Below are 25,037 nucleotides of genomic sequence, written 5' to 3'. Positions count from 1 at the left end.
GTAAAGATTAGAGCAGAGATAAATGAAATACAGAATAGAAAATCAATTGAGGAAATCAATGAAACCGAAAGTTGGTTCTTCAAAAAGTTCAACAAAATTGACAAACCTTTAGCCAGATAGAGTAAGGAAAAAAGGAGAAGACTTGAATTACTAAAATCATAAATGAAAGTGGAGACATTACAACCAATTCTAAGGAAATAAAAAGGAATATAAGGCAGTACCTTGAGCAACTGTATGCCAAAAAATTTGATAACCTAGTTGAAATGAACAAATTTCTAGAAACACAAAACCTACCAAAACAAAACCATGAAGAAACAGAAAATCTGAATAGACCAATAACTAGTAAGGAGACTGAATCAGTAGTCAAACATCTCCAGACCCTCTACCCCCTAAGAAAGGGCCCTGAACCTAATGACTTTACCAGTGAATTCTACCAAACATTAAAAAAATAATTACCAATCCTTCTCAAAATTTTCCAAAAACCTGAAGAGAGAGAAACACTGCCTAACTTATTCTATGAGGCCAGAATTACCCTAATACCAAAGCCAGACAATGACACTAAAAGAAAACTACACACCAATATCCCTTATGAACATTGATCTAAAAATCCTCAACAAAGTATTTGTAAACAGAATTCAATAGCATATTCAAAGGAGAATACAACATGACCAAATAAGATTAATTCCTGAAATGCAAGGATGGGTCAACATATAAAAATTAATCAATATAATACACTACAAGAGAATGAAGGAAAAAACCACATGATCATATGAATTGATGCAGAAAAAGCATTTTACAAAATTCAATACTTTCATGATAAAACACTCAACACACTAAGAACAGAAGGAAACTACCTCAACATAATAAAAGCCATATATGAAAAACCCACAGCAAACATCATACTCAATGGTGAAAGACTAAAAGCTTTTCCTCTAAGATCAGGAACAAGGCAAGGATGCCCAATTTCACCACTTCTATTCAACATAGTACTAGAAGACCTAGCCAGAGCATTTAAGCAAGACAAAAAAAAAGGCATCCAAGTTGGAAAGGAAGAAGTAAAATTAACTCTGTTCACAGAAAATATGACTCTATACGTAGAAAACTCACAAGATTCCAAACACAAATAACCTTTTATAACTAATAAAAAAGAGTGCAGCAAAGTAGCAAGATATCAAGTCAACACAAAAAAATCAGTTTCATTTCTATACACTAACAATGAACCATCAGAAAAGGAAATTAAGAATACAGTTTCATTTAAAATAGCATCAAAAAGAATAAAATACTTAGGAATTAACTTAACCAAGGAAGTGAAAGACCTGTACAATAAAAACAACAAAAGATTCCTGAAAGAAACTTGAGAAAACATCAATAAATGAAAACACATCCCATATTCAAGGATTGAAAGACTTAATATTGTTGAGAAATCAATATTACCCAAAGCAACTGACACATTTAATGCAATCCCTATCAAAATCCCAATGATATTTTTTTCAGAAATAGGAAAACTCATCATAAAATTCATATGGAATCTCAAGGGACCCTGAATAGCCAAAACAAATCCTGAAAAAGAAGAACACAGCTGGAGGACTCACACTTCTTGATTTCAAAACTTACTACAAAGTTACAGTAATCAAAAGATACTGGCATAAAGTCAGACAAATAGACCAATGGAATAGAATAGAGTGTCCAGAAATAAAACACTGCATATATGGTAAAATGATTTTCGACAAGGGTGCCAAGACAATTCAATGGTTGAAAACATAGTCTTTTCAACAAATGGTGCTGGGAAATTTGATATCCATATGCAAAAGAATGAAGTTAGACCCTTAGATAATGCCATATACAAAAGTCAACTCAAAATGCAGCCACAACTTAAATATAATACGTAAAACTGTAAAACTCTTAGAAGAAAACGCAGGGCAAAAGGGTTGCAACACTGAATTTGGCAATGATTTCTTGGATGTGATACTAAAAGGCATAGGCAACAAATGAAAAAGTAGACAAATTGGACTTCATGAAAAGTTTAAAAATTTTGTGCATAAAAAAACAGCACAGTGAAAAGACGTCTCATACAATGGGATATATCTAATAAGGGATTAATATCCAGAATATATAGAGAACTCCTAAAACTCAACAATAACAACAGAAAACAACACAATTCAAAAATGGACAAAGGACCTGAACAGACATTTTCCAAAGAAGATATACGAATGACCAATAAGCACCTGAAAAGGTACTAGACATTACTATTCATTAAAGAAATGCAAGTCAAAATGACAATGAGATACCACTTCATACCCATTAGGATGGCTTATATATCTCTCTCTCTCTCCTCATCAACATACACACACACACACACACACACACACATATATAAATAAAAGTGTTGTTGAGGATGTGGAATATTGGAACCCTTGTGCACTACTATTGGTAGGAATGTAAGATGGTATAGCCATTGTGTAAAACAATGATGGTTTCTCAAAAAATTAAAAATAAGATTTCCATATGATCCAGCAATTCCATTTCTGAGTATGTACTCAAATAAATTGAAAGCAGAGTCTTGAAGACATCTTTATACACTGATGTTCATGGAAGCATTCTTCACCTTAGCGAAAATATGGAAGCAACTCAAGTTTCTATCGACAGATGAATGCATAAGCAAAGCGTTGTATATAATATGATGGAATATTATTCAGCCTTAAAAAGGAAGGAAACATATCCTACAATATGGATGAAACTTGAGGACACCATGCTAAGTAGAATAAGGCAAGCACAAAAAGAAAAATATTATGATTCCACTTATATGAGGTACATATAAATCATAATCGTAAGATTACATGGTCAAAATTGTAGTAAAAATCATAAAGACAGAAAGTAGAATGGCGGTTTCCAGGGGCTAGAGGGAGGGGAGAATGGGGAGTTATTGTTTAGTAAGAAGAGAATTTCGGTTTTGCAAACTGAAAGAGTTCTGGAGATGGAGGATGGTGATGGTTGCACAACAATATGAATGTACTTAATGACACTGAACTGTACACTTCAAAGTGGTTAAGATGGTAAATTCTATGTTATGCATATTTTACCACAGTAAAAAAACTGAGACAAAATGCACATAAAGTCACTGGCAGAACTTGGGATACAGGGAATGATTAATGACTCTCCCTCCCTCCCTGCATCTTCAGGGGAGCAGAAGTGATCTCTTCCTGTCATTGTCCTACCCCACAGATGCTGGTACAGCCCTCAGTCTTTACTGATGGGTGTCTGCTGCCCTCTGAAGCCAAGAGAAGAAGGCTCACTCTGCAGCAGGATAAAGGTTTTCCAGAGTAAAGATTTCAGGCAAGTTAGAGAAGTGAACCGTCATTTGTCTTTTATGTAATACACATTAAATCTAAAAGGAAATTTCTTCCTAATACCTGGATGAGATCTGGGAAATGAAAGACAGAAGTTTCAATAGGGGTTTGTGTAGAAAAGGAATGTTGATCCATGTGGTTCAGAGGGACATGTACTGGGAGGTTTTGGATGGCATTGCTATGAGAGGGTTTTTAGTTACAGACGTAACACAGGGTCCTTGATCCCTGAAGGACAGAAAGGGAGACATGGAAGGACGAAAATCAAACTGCAGCTACTTCTCTTCTTGCTGGTCTCTAAGCAGAGTCAGGACATCACTGCCAAAACGCCCTGTGATGAGCTTGTTCATAAGTATAGGGCCTGAGCTACCTGCTTTCTTTGATATCCAAAGATTCTCAAGTTCTGAAGCATAAACTGGGGTCTAAAGATTATAGCATCCCCAAGGTTTATGCAATTATGTTTGCCTCCAATTAAGTTAAAGGTATTGAGCTGTTCATCCGTTTATTGCCACACCCTCTCTTTCCTTCCCAAAGTCTGCCCACAGGGCCCATATTTCATCAGATTCCTCTAGAAACTGTTAGGTAAGTGTTGTTTGCTCCTAGGAAACCGGTACCTTCAAAAGTGACGTTCCTGAAAGCATGAGCAAATTTAGAGGTGGTAACTTCTTTTCCATTTTCAAGAAATATCTTCAACATGTGTCCAAAGAGCAAGACTCCATTAAAGTAGGCAGCAGCGAAATCATCTTTTGCCTGAATGGTAAAGGAAAATCTTAAAATGAGTTCCAAGAAAAAAAAAAAAGATTCTGGTCTTGAACCTGGAGAAACACATTCTTGGGGTCAGCAGGGTAACTGGAAAGGTGAAGGAATATTAGGGGAATTGTAGGGGTGGTCTTAAAGGAAGTTTTGGAAAAACTTTTCTTGGGCCAGGGCTCTTTATCATCCCCACGTGACAATTCTGTCCTCTCTTGGGATCAATAAACTGCAAACCCTGCCTTTAGGGAAGTATATAAAAGCAGCTGCGCTTCCTCCTTCCCATGATGAGAAAATATTTTACTTCGACCAGGAAGGACAACATACAGCATTTTCGATTCCTGTAAGGTTTTATATAGAAATAATGCTTTCATTTAAGAGGAAAAGAGAACAGCAACAAAAACAACCCCACTGCCTTTGAGCATCCTGGTGGGGTGGGAAGACTTTTGATTGGATGATACCATTGAATTTGCTTTGGAGATAGTCCTGATTGGGTGTTAGTTCAAGCCACAAAGGTCTGCCCTGGGGAACATAAGAAGGGGGTCAGAACTCCTCTGCCTTTGCGACAGTTGTGTGGTTGTCTTCACAGAGATGGGCTATGGCTTAAACGTTCTGTGCCCCCCTGAGACCACATGAGTTCTGTCAGCTCAGACACTTTGGAACTCCCACCTGTGAAGAATCAGACTTTTGCTAGAGCCTAGAAGCTGTGCAAATGATATGTGAATACTACATCCAGAAGTATATTTGCTAGAAAATATAAAAAGGAAAAACTAAAACACTTCTCATTGGTTTCAGTGTCTTTTGCTGAAATCATCCCTTCATGACATGAAAAGAATCAGTTAAGACCCAGCCCCCAAAGGGGTTGCAACCCCTAATTTTGGCAGGGTTGCAAAACACAGGGCTTAGAACTGCTAGTCTAGGCAAAACTGTGATTCTCTCAAAGGTCCCCAACTTTCCTCACTGCTCTTTGGGCCTTGTCATCCCAAAGTTGTTCAGGGTCCTCAGGACAGACTGCCCCTCCACTTCCCTCTCCAAACCTGCTCTCAACCGTGTCTGAGGGCAGAAAACATCCGATGAATTTAGTCGCGTTAAGGTGCAGTGACTGATAAAACCCAAAGTGGTATTAGCGGCAGGGGTCTTGCATTTAATTGAGACATTAATGATTTTTTAAAATATATTTTTAAAATTTCTTTATTTTCTTCCACTGTGTCTGGTCTTCTTTGCAGCGCGTGGGCTTCTCTCTAGTTGTGGCGTTTGGGTTTTCTCTCTCTAGTTGTGGCGTGCGGGCTCCAGAGCGCATGGGCTCTGTCTGCAGTTTTTGCGGCACGTGGGCACACGGACTCTCTAGTTGAGGCATGTGAGCTCAGTAGTTGTGGCGTGCGGACTTAGTTGCCCCGTGGCATGTGGGATCTTAGTTCCCTGACCAGGGATCAAACCCCCGTCCCCAGCATTGGAAGGTAGATTCTTTACCACTGGACCGACCACCACGGAAGTCCTGAGACATTAATGATTTAATGTCCGATTGGAGGTTCTTTTTCTGGGACAAATGCTAAACCAGATGGGATGCTGGGATAAGAGGAATAAACCAGGCCTCGCCTGGACAAATTTGAACAATGGCCAACCTAATTAAAAAAAAAAGGACAATGTCTTAACCTAGGAATATGTAGCTCTAGAGGTAGAACTGTGATATCAGGGCCAGCAGAAAGTTGCTTTAGGATGTAGGGGACTTCATTTATCTTTCATTGTTTAATTTCTACCTCCCCTACGTTAGCAGGGCTTCTTCTGATCTTCCCACACTGTCATTTCTGTTCTGATGTTCCAGCAGTGTGCAATTTGCTGCTGATCTATAGCCTAGCACAGTGACCTATAGTAACAGTATTAGTAGCAGGAATCCTGCTATTGGCCTCAGTTGAGCGAATTGGAACAAGTGAAAAAAATGAATTGCTCATTTTAGAATTTGGTCCCAAATGGAAGGATGATATTTTACCCTTGCCAAAAAAATAATAATATATATGTATATGAAGCTTACCAGTGATAAATTCTTGGAGAAAGAGCTATTTGAGACAGAATTTTCAGGAGGCAGTGTCAGAACAAGAACATTTTTCATATAGTCAGGGGCTGTAACATTGTCCATGAAGTAGTGGTCACTGGAATAAAAAGTACAAGTTTCTCATGAAAATTAGATTCCTCCAAAAATAGAAATGGAGCTTCTACAATTCATACAGCAGCCTTGAAATAGTTTAAAACATCTTTTTCCTGCAAAACGTTCTACTTTTCCCAGATAAGTTCCTTCTACACCTGCTACCCTGAATAGCAGAAATTAGGCAGCTGTGGTTAACATACACAAATGGAAAGGAAGATCAGAACACAGATACTTATATGAGGAAGCTCTTTTGGGGGCTCTGGGCACATAAGCTTGTTTTCAAGGCTTAATGACTCTTTGTTTATACCTGGAAACTTTCTTTTCCGTAAGTGCTCGTAACACTTTAGAGATTTAGGGATAGGACAGAGAGAAATTTTATGAATTAAATTTACTTTCCAGATGGTGAAACATAAGCATGAAAAGACTAAGCATTTTCTCTAACACTGTAAGCTTCTTAACATTAGATTATCGGTCCTTGTATCCTCGACTCCTAGACAGTATTTGGTACACTGTGGACCCTCAATACCGTCTGGGATGGCACTGCCAATCATATGGGTCCCAAGCTTCCTAATCATTTTAATGTTTTAATATGCAAATAATCCAACAAGCTTGAACCGCTGTAACTAGGATGACCATCATTTAATAGGCAAACAGTAGGTGAACACATCTATGTACAGAGGACTGTGTTGAATAGTTTGCGCATATTGTCACATCTAATCCTAAAAGCACCCTCATAAAGTAGACATTTTTATTCTCACTTTACAAATGAGAATCTCAAGATATACTAAGTAATACCCAAGATTCAAATGAACCAGAAGTGTCAGAGTTAGAATTTGAACCCAAGTTATGTCTAGTTTCAAATGAATCTATCTCATGAGCATTCCGAAACAGACCCAGAGGTCCTTAGGGAATAGTGACAAAAGAATGCCAACACTTTGGCAGTTGATTGAGGATTTGCTAAAAATAAAATTACACCAGGCTTGTTACACTGAGGTCTCCTTCCAGAGGGCAAAGCAGCTATTGAAAGCAGCTATCAATGTGGTTGTAGGAATAAAATGTTGATCATTTTGCCCTCTTTTTCGTATTCTGCAGCTAAAAGGCTCGGTTGACTAAATTATCTTTGTGAACAAGATAGGCCTGCAGTTCCTATGCTTCATTTTTCTCAATACTGGGACAAGTGCATTTAGTGTGGGTGAAATGACTAGGCTAATATGATATAGTGCAGGAATAGCTTCTGGTCTGAATACGGACAGGGAATGATTAATGATCCAATCAGATAAGTGAAGTCATATGATCTAGCTGATGGGGCAAGGGACACAGGTGTACCCGCAACACCTTTTTTAAGCCTAATCTGACTCAGATATTACCTTTGCACAGTTTGTTTGTGGGGTCTCCAACCATGTTAGAAAATGAGTAGTAAAAAGAGGGAATATGATAAAAGGTAGTTTCTGTTCTCCAGAATTTCCTCCCCTTAGTTCCAGATAAGCGCAGAGGAAAAGATCACCACCCAATGACTATACCACAGAGGGCAAAGAATAACTGTGTAAATCAAATTCACTTAACGGGAACTTTTCTCTTACCGAAGGTGGCTGAAGGAAAAATAATCTAGGACCAAAGACCATTAGCAATAGAAGGCATAGATAGGGCCCACGTTCTCAGAAATATGATTGGGATATTAGTTGATTTATTACTGCCCGGAAAAAAAACACCTTAAAATCAGGCTGAAGACCAGGATCTTTGTTGAATGAGCGTGCGGGTTTAACGGGGATTTCATAAAACTTTTGTATTTGACATGATAGTGATGTCAAAGGTATACATCCCTGCTAAAGCTATAATTCATTAAATAAGAATGAGGGTGTGATAAAGAAGAAATGAAACACTGGTTAAAGTATTATCTGCATACAGAATCCCATTTTAGGCTGTGCAAAACGTGAGAAAAGAGAATATCTTCCAGAAATCCTTAGAGTATTTCCTTTCTGAAAGGAGGAGAGTTCTTCCCAACATGATACCTACTTGAATAAATCCACGAGAATAATGACAGTGTCTTCAGCCGCTGCTTGGTCACCCTTGAGGACGTTGATGGTGTTTGGTGTACCACACACAACAATCACTGCAGGAGACAGAGTAAGACAGGGAGAAAAATATACAGTGGTCTACTCCCAAGCAGGACGGGAACCAGGGGCCTGAATGTGAACCCAGGAAGGCCACGCTACATTCGTGTTTTAAGATGAACACCAGTTCCTCCAACTCACTGCCCCCTCCTTTTATGTCTCATTTACAGTCACAGAAGAAGAGGAGAACTGCATGGGATCTTAAAAAGAATCATCTGGTCCTTTCCCTTAATTGTATTGATTTAAGGAGACTGTAGCTAAAATGTCAATGAGATAAAAAACTGGTGGATGAATAATTCTGATAGTCAAGTAGCTGAGTCTGGCTTAGTGCTTATTCCATTACACGAGGCTGGAGTAGTTATAGAAGCTATTTTCAGGGGTAAGTGAAGGGCACTGCCACTTGTAAAGTAGCTGGAAAAGATATAAATGAACGTGAGAATTTATGAAGTCTTCCTAAGCACCTTTCCTTGGGTTTTGGTTGCAGCTTCTTAGCTCAGAACTCAGTGATCGAGTTCCAGTCTGATTCTCTAAGCTCTCCTATCCACTGCAGTCAGATTTCCCAAATGCATGGCTTGATGAGTAAGATGAATAAGCTGGGAGACACTTCATGAGATCTGTTCACACTGTGTTGTCCAGTTGAACCGTAAACACTTTAGGGACATGAATCATCTTATATTTCTTGTTCCCCATATCTTGGTTAACGTTTTGCATATGGTAGGCTCTTAATATGGCAAATGCTTAATTATAACAGCAAATGATATTTCAAGCGATACCAGGAAATCCTGACAAGCAAGAACATTTCCTCGTAGAAAATTCCACAGTTGATTCCTTTGCTCCTGATATATTCTTATTTGCAAAAAGAATTCTGTGGGAAGTGAAATAAATCACCAAATAACTTAGTATTCCATTGGCTTTTCACACTTGGCCTATAACTGAGAGATCATTAGGCAGGTAAAATACCGACAGAGTAAGGCAAAGTGAGACAATCCTTGCCTACCTGGTAGTTTTTTTTTTTTTTTTTTTTTTTTTTTTTTTTTTTGCTGTACGCGGGCCTCTCACTGCTGTGGCCTCTCCCGTTGCGGAGCACAGGCTCCGGACACACAGGCTCCGCGGCCATGGCTCGCGGGCCCAGCCGCTCCGCGGCATGTGGGATCTTCCGGGATCGGGGCACGAACCCGTGTCCCCTGCATCGGCAGGCGGACTCTCAACCACTGCGCCACCTACCTGGTAGTTTTGCTTAAGGCTACATATCAATAAATACATCCTCTTGGTCACCAGGGGACCAGGGTTCAGAATATTTGAGAATTCGTCACAAATCCAACAATATATTAGATTGTGGTGAACTTAAAAAGCAGCTTACTAATGGTGGATCGTGATATCATTTTTGGCTTATAAAAGCTGGATTTTAGCATCATCATTACTTTCATAATGTTAATATATTTGCTCAACATTACTTTGCTAATTTCTCTCAGAGGATAAGGTTTTAATCAGCAAAAGGAACAGTATAACGGAGGTGCATGCAGCTACAGATCTCTGCAAATATACAAAATATACAGTAACGATGATAGCTCTGTGGTGGTAGATTTGTCAAAATGACTCATAGGGAGGTGGCAGTTGTGTGGACGTAGCTGGCCAAAAATTATCTTCATGTCTTCTTACCATTGCTTTTCCTGTTCTGGCCCATTAAGATATGCTGAAACTCATCATCTCTTCTCAGCGTCTCCCTGAAGGTAAGTTTCTGAGAAAAATGGGAAACACTACTCTCCAGAGCATTGAGGTACCTAGAACAGAAAAAAAGAGAAACTCTAAGAAATCAGCTTAGTTTCTTCATGGCTTTCCATGTTGTTAGCTCACTGTTTACAGAACTGTCCAGGGACTCGTTCACCTAAAATTCATTTCTACCACTAACACAATAGACAGTACACAGCATGATACCAATGGTTAGGACTAAGGACATCTAATTTAGGGAAAGTTTTAGGGAATCTTCATGTATATATACAGATAGTAGACATTTGGCAAATCCCTTATAATGGCTTCTTGTTATTTGCTGAAGGAAGACTATTCTGCTTGTCCCATTATCACAGATAAATGGAAACTTTTGAATCTATAGTACAAAAATTCAGAGTTGATAGGAATAATTTCTCCTACTGTGTGAAACGGACTTTTGTGTGCTCTAAGTTCATCCCAGAATTTCTAGGATGCTACCTTAGGGTTGATTCTTGTTGTTCCCTGGATGTGTGTTCCCAGTGGTACCCTATTTTAGTCCTCTGAATGCTTTGGTGGAGAGCTACTGCAGACTCCTTCAAGAGGTTCTTTCTGCCACCTTTGCTGGAGTTGTGTGAGCCTTGTGATTTTATTTTAGCAATGGTACCCAATATCCTGTTCTCCCCACCACCCTTATTCCTCTGAAAAGCTGTGAGAGAAATGATTTCTAACTCGTGTAGGACAGGCAGAATGCATATTCTCTGCTATCATATGTTGCACGGTAATATGACAGCATTTACTTCTGGTCTCCCTTCTCCTTACCTGTAAAATGGAGATCATAGTACTTGTTCTCTTTTCTTTAGAGGGTTTATTTTCATGAAAATATATTTATTGGGACTTCCCTGGTGGTCCAGTAGTAAAGAATCCACCTTACAATGCAGGGCATGTGGGTTTGATCTCTGGTCAGGGAACGAAGATCCCAAATGCTGGGGCAACTAAGCCCGCGTGTCACAACCACTGAGCTCGCACACCTCAACTAGAGCCTGAGTGCCGCAACTAAGATCCGACACAGCCAAAAAATAAATAAATAAATGAATAATAAATCTAAAAAATATATATATAAATACTTATTGCTAGGTCACTTATGCCATTTGGGAAGAATTAGAAAAAAATTTAGTCGATGTATTTACGATTACATAGACACTTTATGTCAATCACATTGAGACAACAAAATAAATCAGATCACTGTTAACTAAAAAACTCTATGAGAAAATGCAACTTTTGAAAATATGTTTAAAAAACATTTATTCAGAGTTCTCAAGACATGTAACACACTCCATATGATTCCTTTTTATTAATATGAAACATTAGCTGCACACCCTATAGAATAAACGTTCATTATTCAATTGAATCTGTAGAGCTCATATCCTAAGACTGTCGGCCTCAACATCAGACTCTCCTTCTTACACCACTACGTTCTAGTAGTTAATAACAATTTAGGTAGAGGTCAGGAAGAACATTGTGGCCACCTTGAATAACTCCATGCACTCCTTTTAGGAAATAAATATTAGGTAACTTTTTAAACATGTTCTTGAAAAGACATTTTTCATGTGCTGTACAGCAAAACTAACACAACATTGTAAATCAGCTATACTTACTCCAATAAAAATTCTTTTAAAAAGAGACGTAGATGTAGAGAATGGACATGTGGACGCAGTGGGGAAAGAGGTGGGTGGGACGAATTGGGAGATTAGGTTTGACATAAATACACTACCATAAGTAAAACAGATAGCTAGTGGGAACCTGCTGTATAGCACAGGGAGCTCAGCTCGGTGCTCTGTGATGACCTAGGTGGGAGGGAGGTCCAAAAGGGAGGGGATATAGATATGCATATAGCTGATTCACTTCGTTGTACAGCAGAAACTAACACAACACTGTAAAGCAATTTTACTCCAATTAAAAAAAAATGGCTTCAAACCAAAAAAAAAGAAAAAGAAAGTGCTTAGTGCAATGTTTGGCAAAAAGTAAGGACTCAAAGAAAGTTGCTGTTAAAAAAAAACAGACATTTTTATCTGTTGCTACTGATTTAGATCATGGAATCAGTGAACTGTTGTACACTTCCAAGTGAAATTTCAATTTGACCTAAAGTTAATGGGTATCTACTTCAGAGAGCTATGCTTAATATACGTAGTTCAAACAGGAGTAACAAACAGCCTTATCTAAATATATCTACAGCTTAAGAATGAAATCAATTAAATGTAAGCTATGTACCACTTGTGTGTAAGAAAGTGGGCTGGTTTCCATTCCCAATGCTACTATTCATGGAAGCCATGTCTGATAGTAACTAGTGGCCTGCTGAGAGTTTATGGCTTCTCTCCCTGCTAAGTGCCAGAAGGATATTAATGGTCCTGCTTACCAGAAACAGTCCTCAGACTCGGTACCATTCTTGAAAACATAGGCAGTGTTCCAGGAAAAAGTTTTGAATGGAAAAGAATTGACCTTCCAAAAGTCAGCGAAGAAGTACATCAACTTCCTGGCTGGAGACATCAGCCTGGTTAAAGTTTCTTTGTAGTCACACGTCAATCCAAAACTTCCAGCTGAAATCATGGGGTAGTTCAAATCTGTGTCAAGGCTATGCCAAGAGGTGAGAGAGAAACCAGTATCAGGATTAACCTAAGTAGTACAAATAAGATCCCCCTTTAAGCGTTTCAGCATGTGGGTATAAATAACAAAAATGAAACAGGGTCATTCAAGCAGGTGTTCCATGTATATAGGTCTGTCCCTCACAGGTGAATCTAAAACAATATTTACTGAACGTATGCTATGTTCTACGCATACTCTGGGTGTTTTCTTGTATATGTGGCTTGGTTACTTTGATTTATTCTAAAATGAGTTGTCATTTGGGTTGTCCTAACATCTAGGCTAGGACATATGGACTTTGGGGAGTAGGGCAGAGAAAAAATAGAAAATGGGCCACCATAGCTACTACAAATGTTGTAAAGCCCAGAAGATGCCTTCTGCAGCTTCCCTCCATGCATTGCCTTATTTCCAGCTCTTCTACAGACGGCCTTTGAGACAGACACCACCTGAGGACCTTACTGTTTTCCTTCTGCTGCTTGGCACACGGGTCTGCTTGTGGTCCCTTAAACATAGCAAGCTTTATTTTCTACCAGGGTCTTTACAGATGCCAGAAATGCTGTTCCCCTCTGTCTTTGCCTGGCTGATACTTACTCATCCATCAGGCCCTTAATGAAACATCTCTTTATCCATCAGGAGAGCTTTCCTTGATAACTAAGACCAGGAATCATGGGTGAGAACCTGTTTAATATCTGTCTCCTCCACCAGACTGCAAGCGCCACGAAGGTGGAATCACGCCCAGCTTGTTCACCGCAGCATTTCCGGTCTGCCTGCTTTATGTGTAGATGCTTAAGATATATTTGATAAAGGGAGGAAAATGATCTCCCCTTCCATCTTCGGTGCTCCACTGAAAGGTTTCACTTGGGTGTCCTGCTTGCATTTCAAACTCCTAATGGCCACAGTTAAATCTGTCTCTTATTTTTGTTTCTCAAAACTGTTCCTTATTCCTGATTTTCCCATTTCTTTTAGCGTTTTGATATCTCAAAGCCTTTTCAACTACTTTTCATCCCACACTCCAATATCCCATCAGTTATCAAATGCTATTGATTCTACTTTTAAGTATCTTTAAGGCGATCCTCCTATTGCAAGTCGACTGCTTTCTCACTAGTTCAGGATCTCCTCCCCCCACCCCCACCCCCACTGCTGATTTTCCTGTCCTCAGTCTCTCCTGGTGGGCTCCAGCCTTTCCTCTACACTGTTGCCAATTCTTCTTCCCCAAAGTTGAGCTGCTTCTGATGGCACTTCCCTGCTGTTTTAGTGGTTTCTGATGCAAATCTAATTAAAAATGCTTCCCTCACTTAGAACTCATGACCACCCAAATATGGCCCTATTTAATTTTCCTAGTTTTATCCCTACTACTCCTCTATACATCTCTTTCACTCCAGTTAATAGACTTTCACACATTTTCTACACTTCCCTGATGCTTTGCTTTTACATATACTTCTCCCTCTGCTGGCTGGGATGCTTATCACCTCATCTACCCATTACAATTTAACCCATTCTTCAACACTCAACTCATATACCATCTCCTTCATGAAGTCTTTCTCCTCTTGAAGCTTAATTCTCCCAATCAGAGGGACCATTTCCTCTGTGCATCTATAGCACCTTGCTTGTACTTCTCTAAGGGAACCTGTCCCACTCTGCCTTGTATTGGTCACCAGTGTCCTTGTCACCTTCTCTATTTTACTTAATTGTCTCCACTCTGACACAACAAAAATGCGTCTTTGCACATGGAAGTTCCTCATAAGTGGTGAATCAATGTTCTACTTCTCCTTTCCTTCTGGGCACACTCTCCAGCAATATCAGTAAATGGTCAGGTAAGATGACAGTTGGGAATGAGCACAAGGAAGGTAAGATTCTGTATTCATCTGCACTTTGGTACAGAAGATGAGGTCAAATGTGCTTCTGTGGGGTGTCTATGGTCTGTGTGGGTTTGAACGTCTGAGTCTGTTTATACAGCTGGGTGGCAGGTGTGAGAAGCAGACTTTGCAACAGAAATTTCAGAAGTCTAATGTCTACCCTTCAAAACCTACTGCAAGTGTTCCTTCAGCATAGTTTTCTCTGTGTAGACAGAGGGTGATCCTTGATTCACGGGGAGATGGAACATGTGAAAGAAAGGCATGTGAGAGGGATGTGGATTGGGGGAGAGGTGATCTGGCAGAACAAAGTGTTTTGCAGTGAGGAGAATTACACTGAGTGAAATGATCGAAAGGGATGAGGGCGATTTTCCCAAAGCCAGGAAGTATTTTCACTCTAAATACAGTGGAAGCTTTTTCTTTTTTTTTCTAAGCTGATAAGGGCACTGTGCAAAGTACTTTAGTATGTTATGTATATAATCCTCAAATAGTGCTTTGAAATAGGAACCCCGCTACCTTCCCTATTCTTACAGCCCTAAGGAGGGAACGGAGCCCTGTTAATGCCCTAGGGTGCTGCACTTTCTTTTGTGTTTGGGTACAGTCTGCCCATACTTCTGGGAAGATTTCCTTTATTCAACTCTCAAAACATCTAAGTTCACTATCTTCCCTGTTTCCCGCCTGGAGTCTAACTTTTCACCTCTACCTTTTTGCTTTTCAAGCTCAGATGTTAGTAACTGAACCGGAATATCTACTGTCATCCACCCCACACTGAGCAAAGGCTGAGTTACCCGGATGAGGGAATGACATTTATAGAGGGACTGTGAAATACGAGGGCCCTGGCACCCTCAATTGTATTGCCTTGACTAGATTGCTGTTTGATAAGTCATTTAAATCTTGATATGATGTCCTGACTTCAATTCACAGGGGCATGAAAACAACAACAAACCAAACTACTTACAACATCTGGTAGGTGGAATAGGTACACGTGGGCCCCATGAGGACACATCCCATCTGTTGGTTCCTCTGTAGGAAAAAAAATAACAACCAATTCCTAAAACGAAAACTATTAATCAATGCACAGGAAAGAACCAGCAAGGGGAAGGCTCCCAGAAGGCTAGAAAGCGGGTCTCTCGAGATGTTAGAATGTAGAGCAGAAAGGAGCCGTGTGCATGCCTTGGGCTGGGCGAGGGCCAGCCAAGGGATAAAGGGGTCCGAGAGGGGAGAGGCTGCGGAGGGAGGGAAGGGCATCCCACTGAAGGTGAACTGACTGAACGTGAACCTGGACTCTATCAAGAGGAGGATGTCCAGTGGTGGAGAGGGACTGGCAGACTGTCACATTAGCAGTTATCTGTAGGCCAAGGGGTGAAGAGGCTAGATTTGGAGGTGCTGTGGAGGGACAGGGCAAGTTTCAGGTTCAGAGAGAGCTACAAAGTGGGGCTGGAGAGAAGAAAATGCAGTGTGGCCAGGTGGGAGACTACAGATCTTAATTCCACTCTTTCTCAAGGGGAAACTGATTAGGAGCATTCCATCACTGGTGTTGGGGAATGAGGTGGGACCTCCCACCTGCGGAGACAGGGAGGAGGCACACCTGTTTATTAAACTCCCCTTGCTCACTCCCTGCCCTCCCATGATCAAGAATGACCACTTCCTGACAGGAGTGCGGCCAATCTGGTCGATGTGATGTTATTGATCAGAGCTTCAGAGCCATGGATCTGTGCCCAGTGCTCAGCTTCCTGCACGGCCTTCCCTTAGGTCTCTGTACCAAAGGGACCTCTCACACCCTACCTGCCTCTAGAGAGCCTGGACTACTCTTCAGTTCCAGAAAGCTCTGGTTGGGGATGGAGTTGGGAGGAGGAACTAGGCAAGAATCTCTCTCTTCCCATTTCTACGGATTGACATTACAGTTACTACTTTAAAGTTAGGTGTCAGATTCAGCCCTTAAGCAATAAACCTGTGACCGTGTATATGGTGATGACTTGTAACAGATGTCTGATGTAAGGCTTTAGAGTATATTTTTTAATGGGGCACCTCAGATTTTTCTTGAGGGACACGAAGGCAAACCAGTTAATATCAACACTTAAATTTTTTAAAAGTTCTAAAAACAGCTGAAAACAAAATAATTCCCCTCCATACCACTGAACGTGTACAGACAGAACATAGCTAAGGTTCTCCCCGCTTTCCTGGATTCCTGGAGGGTGCCTGTCACTTGGGAAATAGACGGAGATACAGTGGGAGCACCCGGTCTCCAAATCACTCAGCTGCATAGCTGGAGATGATGTGAGAGATCCTGGCGGGCCAGCGCCCAAGCTCACGCTGTGGCCCTCCTGCGGCAGGAGGGTGTGAGCTGACTCTGCAAAGGCAGATACTCACTGAAATCGTCCTGAGTAGGTCGAAGCCTTCACAGGTGCTACTCCGGCAGTCATTGGACTTATAAGCCATACCTTCCGAATAGATAAAGGTGGCATTCACGGTCACATTTAGGCCTATTATCCAGAAATGAGGGGAAAGAGAAGACGAGTGTTATTTCTCAGGAAGTTTATACCAGCCACGAGACTTCATTTTTCTACCTTTCTAGAAAAAGGAGATCTAGAGAGGTAAGTTAACTTGCTTAGGGTTACCAGCTGGCAGGTAGTGGAGCTGGGTTTTGAACATAGGGCAGTCTGATTCTGGAACCAATATGCTATAGATCAGTGGTTCTCAAAGCGTGTGCCATAGACCCCTGAGGCACCTTGAGACTCTTTCAGGAGGTCCATGAGGTCAAAACTATTCTATTATTTTAAGTCATTCACGAGCATATAGTGAAGTTTTCCAGAGGCTACATAATATGTAGTATGGCAACATTTTAATTGCAGAAGCAGATATCAGAATCCAACCATTTTCTATTAAGCCTGATATTAAAGGTTTGCTAAAATGTGAATCTCTGCCACTTTTCTCACCTACTTCTAGTTTTTGGTTTGAGAAATATGTTTTCTTTAATATGAAATTTTATTTACGTTAACAAATTCTTACAATTGTTATTCTAACTGCATCAATAAGAAAATATTTTGGACATTTTTCAGTTTTCATTTCCCATATAATAAACATTGATAAATGTAACATAAATGAAACTCTTTAGAACCCATGATTATTATTTTTTTTTTAATTTATTTTTTTTTAGATGTTGGGGGTAGGAGTTTATTAATTTACTTATTTATTTTTGCTGTGTTGGGTCTTCATTTCTGTGCGAGGGCTTTCTCTAGTTGTGGCAAGTGGGGGCCACTCCTCATTGCGGTGCGCGGGCCTCTCACTATCGCAGCCTCTCCTGCTGCAGAGCACAGGCTCCAGACCCGCAGGCTCAGCAGCTGTGGCCCACGGGCCCAGCCGCTCCGCGGCATGCGGGATCCTCCCAGACCAGGGCTCGAACCCGTGTCCCCTGCATTAACAGGCAGACTCCCAACCACTGCGCCACCAGGGAAGCCCCCATGATTATTTTTAAGAGCGTAAAACGCCCTTGAGGTGGGAGGTTTGAGGACCACTTCCGTAGAACATACTGTAGGAAGCTGCTGCCTCTCATCACTATGGTGATGCGATGTGTTTTTGCTTACTTTTATCTCCTCAAGTCCCAAGTGATTTCTCAAGAAAATACTGAGCACTTTTTAGACAATGGGATGGGATGACTTCAAATCAGGCTTCACTTTTGAGATAACGGGATGACTTCAAATCAGATTTGGGGAGATACAAGCAGTTCCCTCCAAGTGCTGTTTTCATCCTTGTCTTGCTGGCACTCCCCCCAGAACACCATGAGATCTCAGTCCTGGGGAGGTTAGTAGAACATTATGGAATACAGGGTGATCTCAGAATGTTCTCTCTCAAATCTAGGGCTTTGTGGATGGGACTGGACCAAAGTGAATCTGGATATAGACGCTGGAGTCTAGGAAATGGACCCCCTTAGCACATGAGAGCACATGGAGGGTATGGACCAGGTACATTTAGCCATGGCACATACATCCTTGGGAAGCTGATTTCCTAAGGTTGAAGGAATCTTTTTTTCATGTTTTCCACCAAGTCCTATGTATTCTTCAAAACCCACAAAGCTTTCCTAAGTACTAGGGAAAAATATTGCTCTCTTGCATTTGGACATCACCCACATTTGAACTCTTTCTTTTCTTCAAATTAGCCCTTAAGTATACCGTCTTAAGCTTTTTCCCAAATAACAATGCTTAGTATGTTTAGACCATATATCTATCATTCTCTCACAAGCTGCACTTCTTGAGTTTACTATGCCTGAACATCTGTCCGACAAAACGTATCATCAAATGTAGAAATCTGGGCATCAATGTTTATTATTCTTTCACACACCTCCCCTTCCAATTCTCCTCTCATTGAGTCCATTTAAAAACCTCACCATTATTGACTCCATTTTACAAATGAGATGAGCGAACTTAGAGAGAATCAGTAACTCACTCAACGTCACTTAGTACACGATGGAGCAGAAATGCTGATTCAGGTGATATGAGTTCAGAGATCAGCATCTTACCAATGTACCATGCTGTTTATTTTATATGCCTGGTAACATGTTCTGACACCACAGCAACAAACACAATATCAACGTCCTTCACAAGCACAACAGTAAGAGTAGCAAAAATAAAACAACTGCCATTCATTGAGTTCTTACTATGTATTAGTCAGTGAATTAGGTCCTTTATGTGAATCTCCTCATTTAACTCACACCACACCCACAGAAGGAAACTACTATTTATTGTGATTTTACAGGTGAGGGAACTGAGGCTCAGAAAATGTAAGTAGGTTGCGTGAAGTCACTGGTGACAAATGGGTGGATAAAAGGCTGGAATATGAACCAAGGTCTGTCCGATTCCAAATCTCTGCTTCTAACCAATGTTCCACTACCTTACTTTCACGAGCAATGGGTGGGTAAACATCTTACAGTGGCGACATGATACACTCTGTGGAACCTGACAGATAGGGGTTTGACTCTCATTTCAAGCAGACAACTTGTATGACTTCAGCAAAGTTATTAAACCTCTGCTGTGAAACAGTGTCTGCAGTGTTGATCGTACAGAGCTGTGGCGAGTAAAGAGATTATCTATCTTACTTAGTGCTTGACAGGTACTCAAAAAACAAGAACACCAAGTTCAGGGAGACCAAGGGAAATGGCTCACATGAGATTGGCAGGGACTCCAATTCAGGTCCTCAGACTTCGAATCAAATGTTCTTTCCACTACACCACACTGCCCAGGTAAATAAGGGGATTTTACTAAATGACCTCCTAGTTCCATTATAGCGCTAGATCAGATCCATCCATTTATATGTGAATCCAGTCTCAGAAAGGACTGAAGCACTGTATATTGCACAGAAGACAGTTATTACACATATAGGATACATGATCTATGATACCTACTGCTATTATTACCACAAGTTTTAAATAGAGAAAATTAAGACATCCTCTCCTTAGAACCACAAATAACCATTAAGGTGTATGAAATACTCGTTGACTCAGTAATTATACTTATGGCAATCTCACCTCAAAGCATGGGAAAAAACTATGTACATGAAAATGTTTATTGTAGTAGTTTTTAAATAATGGTGAGAAATTAAAAACAATGGAATGTCCTACCATAGGGAATTATTACATGATTTGGGAGGATATCTACTCTAAGGGGTATTGGTCATTCATTCACATGATGCTATGAAGATTATGCAGCTCTAGGAAAGCCACTTGTAGAATAATGTGAAATGAAATAAGAAGGACAGAAAATTGTTTCTGTGCCATAGTGACCCCAACTATGTTCTTAAAAACAAGAAACTCGGAGGCATATGAAAAGATACTGGAAATATCCAGGTGGCTGGAAATTATCAGGGGTGACTTTTTCCCCTTTATTCTACATGTTTTATCTACTGCTATAGCTTATTTTAATAATTAAGAGATACATGCAAACTAGCATATATAGGATGGATAAACAACAAGGTCCTATTGTAGAGCACAGGGAACTATATTCAGCATCCTGTGATAAACCATAATGGAAAAGAATACACACACACACACACACACAACTGAATGACTTTGCTGTACACCAGAAATTAACACAACATTGTAAATCAACTATACTTCAATAAAACATTTTAAAAAGTAAAATAAAATAATTTTCTTATTCCCCCCAAAAAGGAGATACAATAAAGAACTTCAACACTGAATTTGATTGCAAATTTATCATATTGACTGTATCTTATAATAACAGCCACCAGAGATGTAAAGAGTGAATAGACGGATTAAAAATCCCAGTGAAAGATTTAGCACCTGGATCTTTACTTAATTCATCTCCTTAACTAGTAACCCTGTGAAATCTCAGATACAGACCAAATCTTGCCTCTGAGAAGCTACAGAAGGAAACATAATGCCTTTCTGATGTTGAGTAGTTTTATCTACTTAAATCCAGTTAAGTTAAATCCAGCTTTAGCTGGGACATTTCACTGCTGTGAACACCTGGGTTGGGGCCATCCCAAAAGCAGAGTAGATCATGAGTGAACTCATTGAGGTAGGGCTCAAATCCTTCTCTTTGAGGATCTATTGCCTTGAAATAGAAAAGGCCTGTGGGCCAGGCCCTTAGAGAAGGTTGGGTGATCAGGCAAAGAACACAGGTCTTGGCTTAGAAACCCTCTGACCCCAGAGGTGGTAACAGGGAGGAGAATTCTGTTACCATCTTCTTACCAGCTTCAAGCAGACGCTGTCTCACTACTTCCATTCCCGCATTCACCACATCTATCAAGTTAACCTGGGACGCTGGGAAGGCCGAGTTGTTCATCATCAGGACATTGATCTCGTAGTTGCCATTGCGGCATTTCTGACTCGCTTGGGAGGTCCAGAACAAAAGCCCTGGTCGGAGGAGCAGTGACCACAAGGCCAAGGCCAACAGTGGCGTCTTCATGACCTCCCTCACCTCAGCACCATACACCTTGCTTTACTCTGGGCTTTCAGGGAAGCAGAAACTCCAGCTGAACAGCCTGTCACTGGGTCCCTTGGTCTACTCTTCCCCACGCTTCTTTCTGGTCACCCCACTGGTCACGTGGACCACAGAATACAGCCTCCCTGTCGGTAATTAGCAGCTACATTACAGTAGGAGATAAACCAAAGTTCACTTTGCGTGTTTGCTCACAGATAGGTCAGAGTTATAAACGGGGAGATTACCTGCACCTCACCCAATAAAAAAAACATCACTGGTGACACATCACTGAGAAGAGGGAAAAGAGGAAGAGGGCAGTATTGCATATACCAAAAACGCTTTGTAAAGTGGAAAATAAAGGTCAAAGTGTTTAAGGCAAGCACAAATATGATAGATTATTAGCTTTTAGGTTATAGTTGCACATTGAAACTGAATCCTTCACATTGAAACTGAATCCTTAACTAGGAAGATCTGTGTTTCACTCACCCAGTCAGCAACTATTATTGAGACTTCACGGGGCATTGGAAGGGCACTGGGCATACAGCCATGAATGACATGGATACATTAATGTCTTCGTGGAACACATGTCTTCTGGTGGGGAAGACAAACATTAAATAAATAATTATGAATAACTAAACTCAACAATGAAAAACAGTGCAGAGTGCTGTGGGAGCACATGGCAGATTAACCTAACCTATTCTGGAAAGTCAAGGACACGTCCCTGAGAAAGTATCCTTTGAGCTGAGCCCTGGAGGATGAACAGGAGTTAGCTGAATGGAAAGTGAGGGAGAGCATGTGAGGCTGGGACAGAGCTTGTGCAAAGGCCCAGAAGTGGGAGGGGGCAAGGATATTTGAGGAACTGAAAGAGATACAGTATGGCTGAAGTGAAGAAAACTAGTCCAGTGCAGTAAAGGATGCCAGAGGAGTAGGCAAGTATAGGCCAGAGGGTTTCCTGTGAGCCATTAGGAATTTGGAACTTTACCCTAAGTCAAGAAAGGGACATGATCAGATAAATTTTGTAAAGAGCACTTAGGCTGCCATGGAAGAAATGGCCTAGAGAGAGGCAGGAATGGGGTCATGGAGCAAATTAAGAGGCTGCTTCTGTGGTTTAGGTGAGAAGTGAAGGGGGCCAGATGAGGGCAGTGGCAGTGGAAGTGGGTTCAAGAGACATCTAAAAGGTAAAATGATAAGAAGATATTTCACCGGACTTGGGGCATTAGAGAGAGGGAGGAGTCGAGAGGGACCCGTTACACACTCAGCTGGGTGGATGGGAAAGCTGTTGACCGAGCTCTAGGATTTTGAAAGCAGCAAGAGAAAAGTGACTCATCACATGAAATGGAACCCCTATAAGACTGTCAGTGGATTTCTCAGCCCATATCTTGTAGGCAAGGAAACAGTGCAATGATATGTTCAAAGTACCTGAAAGAAAAAACCCTGCCAATCAAGAATATTATACCTGGCAAAATTATCCTCTAAAAATGAAAGAGAGATAGAGTCTTTCCCAGATAAGCAAAAACTAAGATAGCTCATCACCACTAGACCTGCCTTAAAGAAATGCTTAAGGAGTTCTTCAAATTGAAATGAAAACATACTAAACAGCAATGCAAAAGCATATGAAAGCATAAATCTCATGGCAAAGGTAAATATGTTAAAAAATGCAGAGTAAAATAATACTGTAATGGTGGTACCTAAGTTATGTTTAAGCTTAATATAAAAGTTAAATGATAAAAATTTGTTATTGGGCACACAATATAGAAAGTGTGGGGACAGGAGAGTAAAAGTACAAAGTTCTTGTAGGCAATTGAAGTTAAGGTGTTATCAACCTAAAATATATGGCTACAACTACAAGATATTTTACGCATGCCTTGAGCTAACCACAAAGAAAAAACTATAGCAGATACAAAAAAGATAAAGAGAAAAAACTTGAAAGCAAATCATTACAAGAAAACCATCAAATAGCAAAAGAAGACAGCGAGAGAAAGTAGCCCTACAAATTTTCCCCAGAAGTAACTCTATTTACAGTTTAAAACTGACCAAATACAATATATGAAATGATAAATTCAATCAATCACACTGGTCGGCCGCCAAAAATATTTTTTTAAATTTTATTGGAGTATAGTTGATTTATGGTGTTGTGCTACAAAAATTTTTAATAAAATCTGGGCTGTTGCCACTCTTCAGGTTAACTTGAATGGCCCTCTAGTGACCTACCATGTCCCAGCTGATCACACCTCTACACTGGCAGTTGCATCCCCCACTGCAGGGCCTACAAGGAGAATGGACTTCCTCAGATCATGACGTGAAAGAGATCTTGTGAGTGATCATGGGAAGGCTGCCTCCAGACCTCCTGGGACGGGACAGGAATTGCTTGGTGTAACACTCCCTTGACTTAGCCTTGCCGGTTCTACTGTTCATCCCAGGTAAAAGGAGAAATGCATTCTGGGTACTCAATGAACCAGACATTAATAGAAGGGATTAGTAAAATTGAATGGGACAGTATTTGTGATTCTCCTCATTTTATAGTAGACCAAAACCTGAAAAATAGGCTGGTTCTAGAAATCCACTCAGTGATTGAAACCAGAAATTATGCTTCTTTTACCAGAAGCAGGGGAGAGAAACAGAGTGATAACCAGAAGTGGGGAAAGGGTTATGAGAGGATTTTTAAGGGTGAAAGTTACTTGAGTTATTTAAATGTTGATAAGGAGCTGGTGGAGAGGGAGAGGTGGCAAATGTGAGAGAGGAGGTGTAAATGATGATGGCTCCAAGAAAATGAGAGGCAATGGGATTCCAAACATGGCAGAAAGAACAACTCTTCCTTATAAAAGGAAGAACGTGTTGTAGGATGATTGTGTATGTTCCTGAACAGAACTTGGATCCACCCACCTAGATACACAGCAAAGCCAATCTACTGGGTTGTGGTGAAGGAAAGCACAGTGTTTACTGCAGGGCACCCAACAAGGAGAATGAGCAGCTAATACTCAAAGACCCAAACTCCCCGATGGTTTTCAGAGAAATGTATTTAAAGACAGTGTTGGGGTGAGGGTCACAGGGTGTGTGATCAGCTCATGGACACTTTTCGGATTGGTAGACGGTAAGGTGACAGGGTGGTGTTTCAGTAATCCTGATCATCAATTTTCCAGCTCCAACCAGTCTATGGTCTGGGTCCATATGTTCAGGGTCAGCAGTTTCCACCTGGTCGGGGGTCTGGTTTCCATAAGAAATAACTTAAGAATGTGTGTCAGACACTGTTATCTGTTTTTCTCAAGGAGAACTAGGACTTTATGACCCAATCCTTCAATTTTACTTATTGCTTAAGTTGTTATCACCTTCCTTGCTTGACTGCCTTTTCTTAGTTCCCGCTTTTGCCACTCCTTAAATGATTAATTGCTTGAGACTGTTTTCTCAAACAGGCCAGGGAAAATAAGGTGTTTTTTTTCTAAAGGTGGGAGTGGGGGAACATGGAAGGGTCTGGAATCACGAAGGCCCTGCAGGGATCTGCTCGGTTTCATATATACACATATATTTCTAGACTTGTGGGCTGGAAGATGAGATCG

At 40.6% G+C, this 25,037-nt stretch overlaps 1 protein-coding gene across 5 annotated transcripts in view; it reads right to left on the bottom strand.

The window, feature by feature from the left end:
- Positions 1-25,037, bottom strand: part of GUCY2C (guanylate cyclase 2C) — a 114,840-nt gene that overhangs the window by 52,227 nt on the left and 37,576 nt on the right. For 3 of the 5 annotated variants that reach the window (XM_082635096.1, XM_082635094.1, XM_082635095.1), the window contains 7 exons: positions 16,916-17,028; positions 15,504-15,568; positions 12,469-12,684; positions 10,008-10,129; positions 8,251-8,347; positions 6,124-6,241; positions 3,959-4,094 (listed from right to left, as the gene is read on the bottom strand). In XM_082635096.1, coding sequence (XP_082491222.1) covers positions 3,959-4,094; positions 6,124-6,241; positions 8,251-8,347; positions 10,008-10,129; positions 12,469-12,684; positions 15,504-15,568; positions 16,916-16,984 — 823 coding nt within the window. In that variant the 5' untranslated portion in view covers positions 16,985-17,028. The remainder of the gene's footprint in view (positions 1-3,958; positions 4,095-6,123; positions 6,242-8,250; positions 8,348-10,007; positions 10,130-12,468; positions 12,685-15,503; positions 15,569-16,915; positions 17,029-25,037) is intronic. The other 2 variants (XM_082635093.1, XM_082635097.1) reach the window with 1 other exon arrangement.

Source organism: Mesoplodon mirus, assembly GCF_964341445.2.
Source record: "Mesoplodon mirus genome assembly, chromosome: 11".
NCBI classification, from domain to species: Eukaryota; Metazoa; Chordata; class Mammalia; order Artiodactyla; family Ziphiidae; genus Mesoplodon; species Mesoplodon mirus.
The sequence above is the reverse complement of the archived record's forward strand: the minus strand, read 5'-3'. Positions and strand labels throughout refer to the sequence as shown.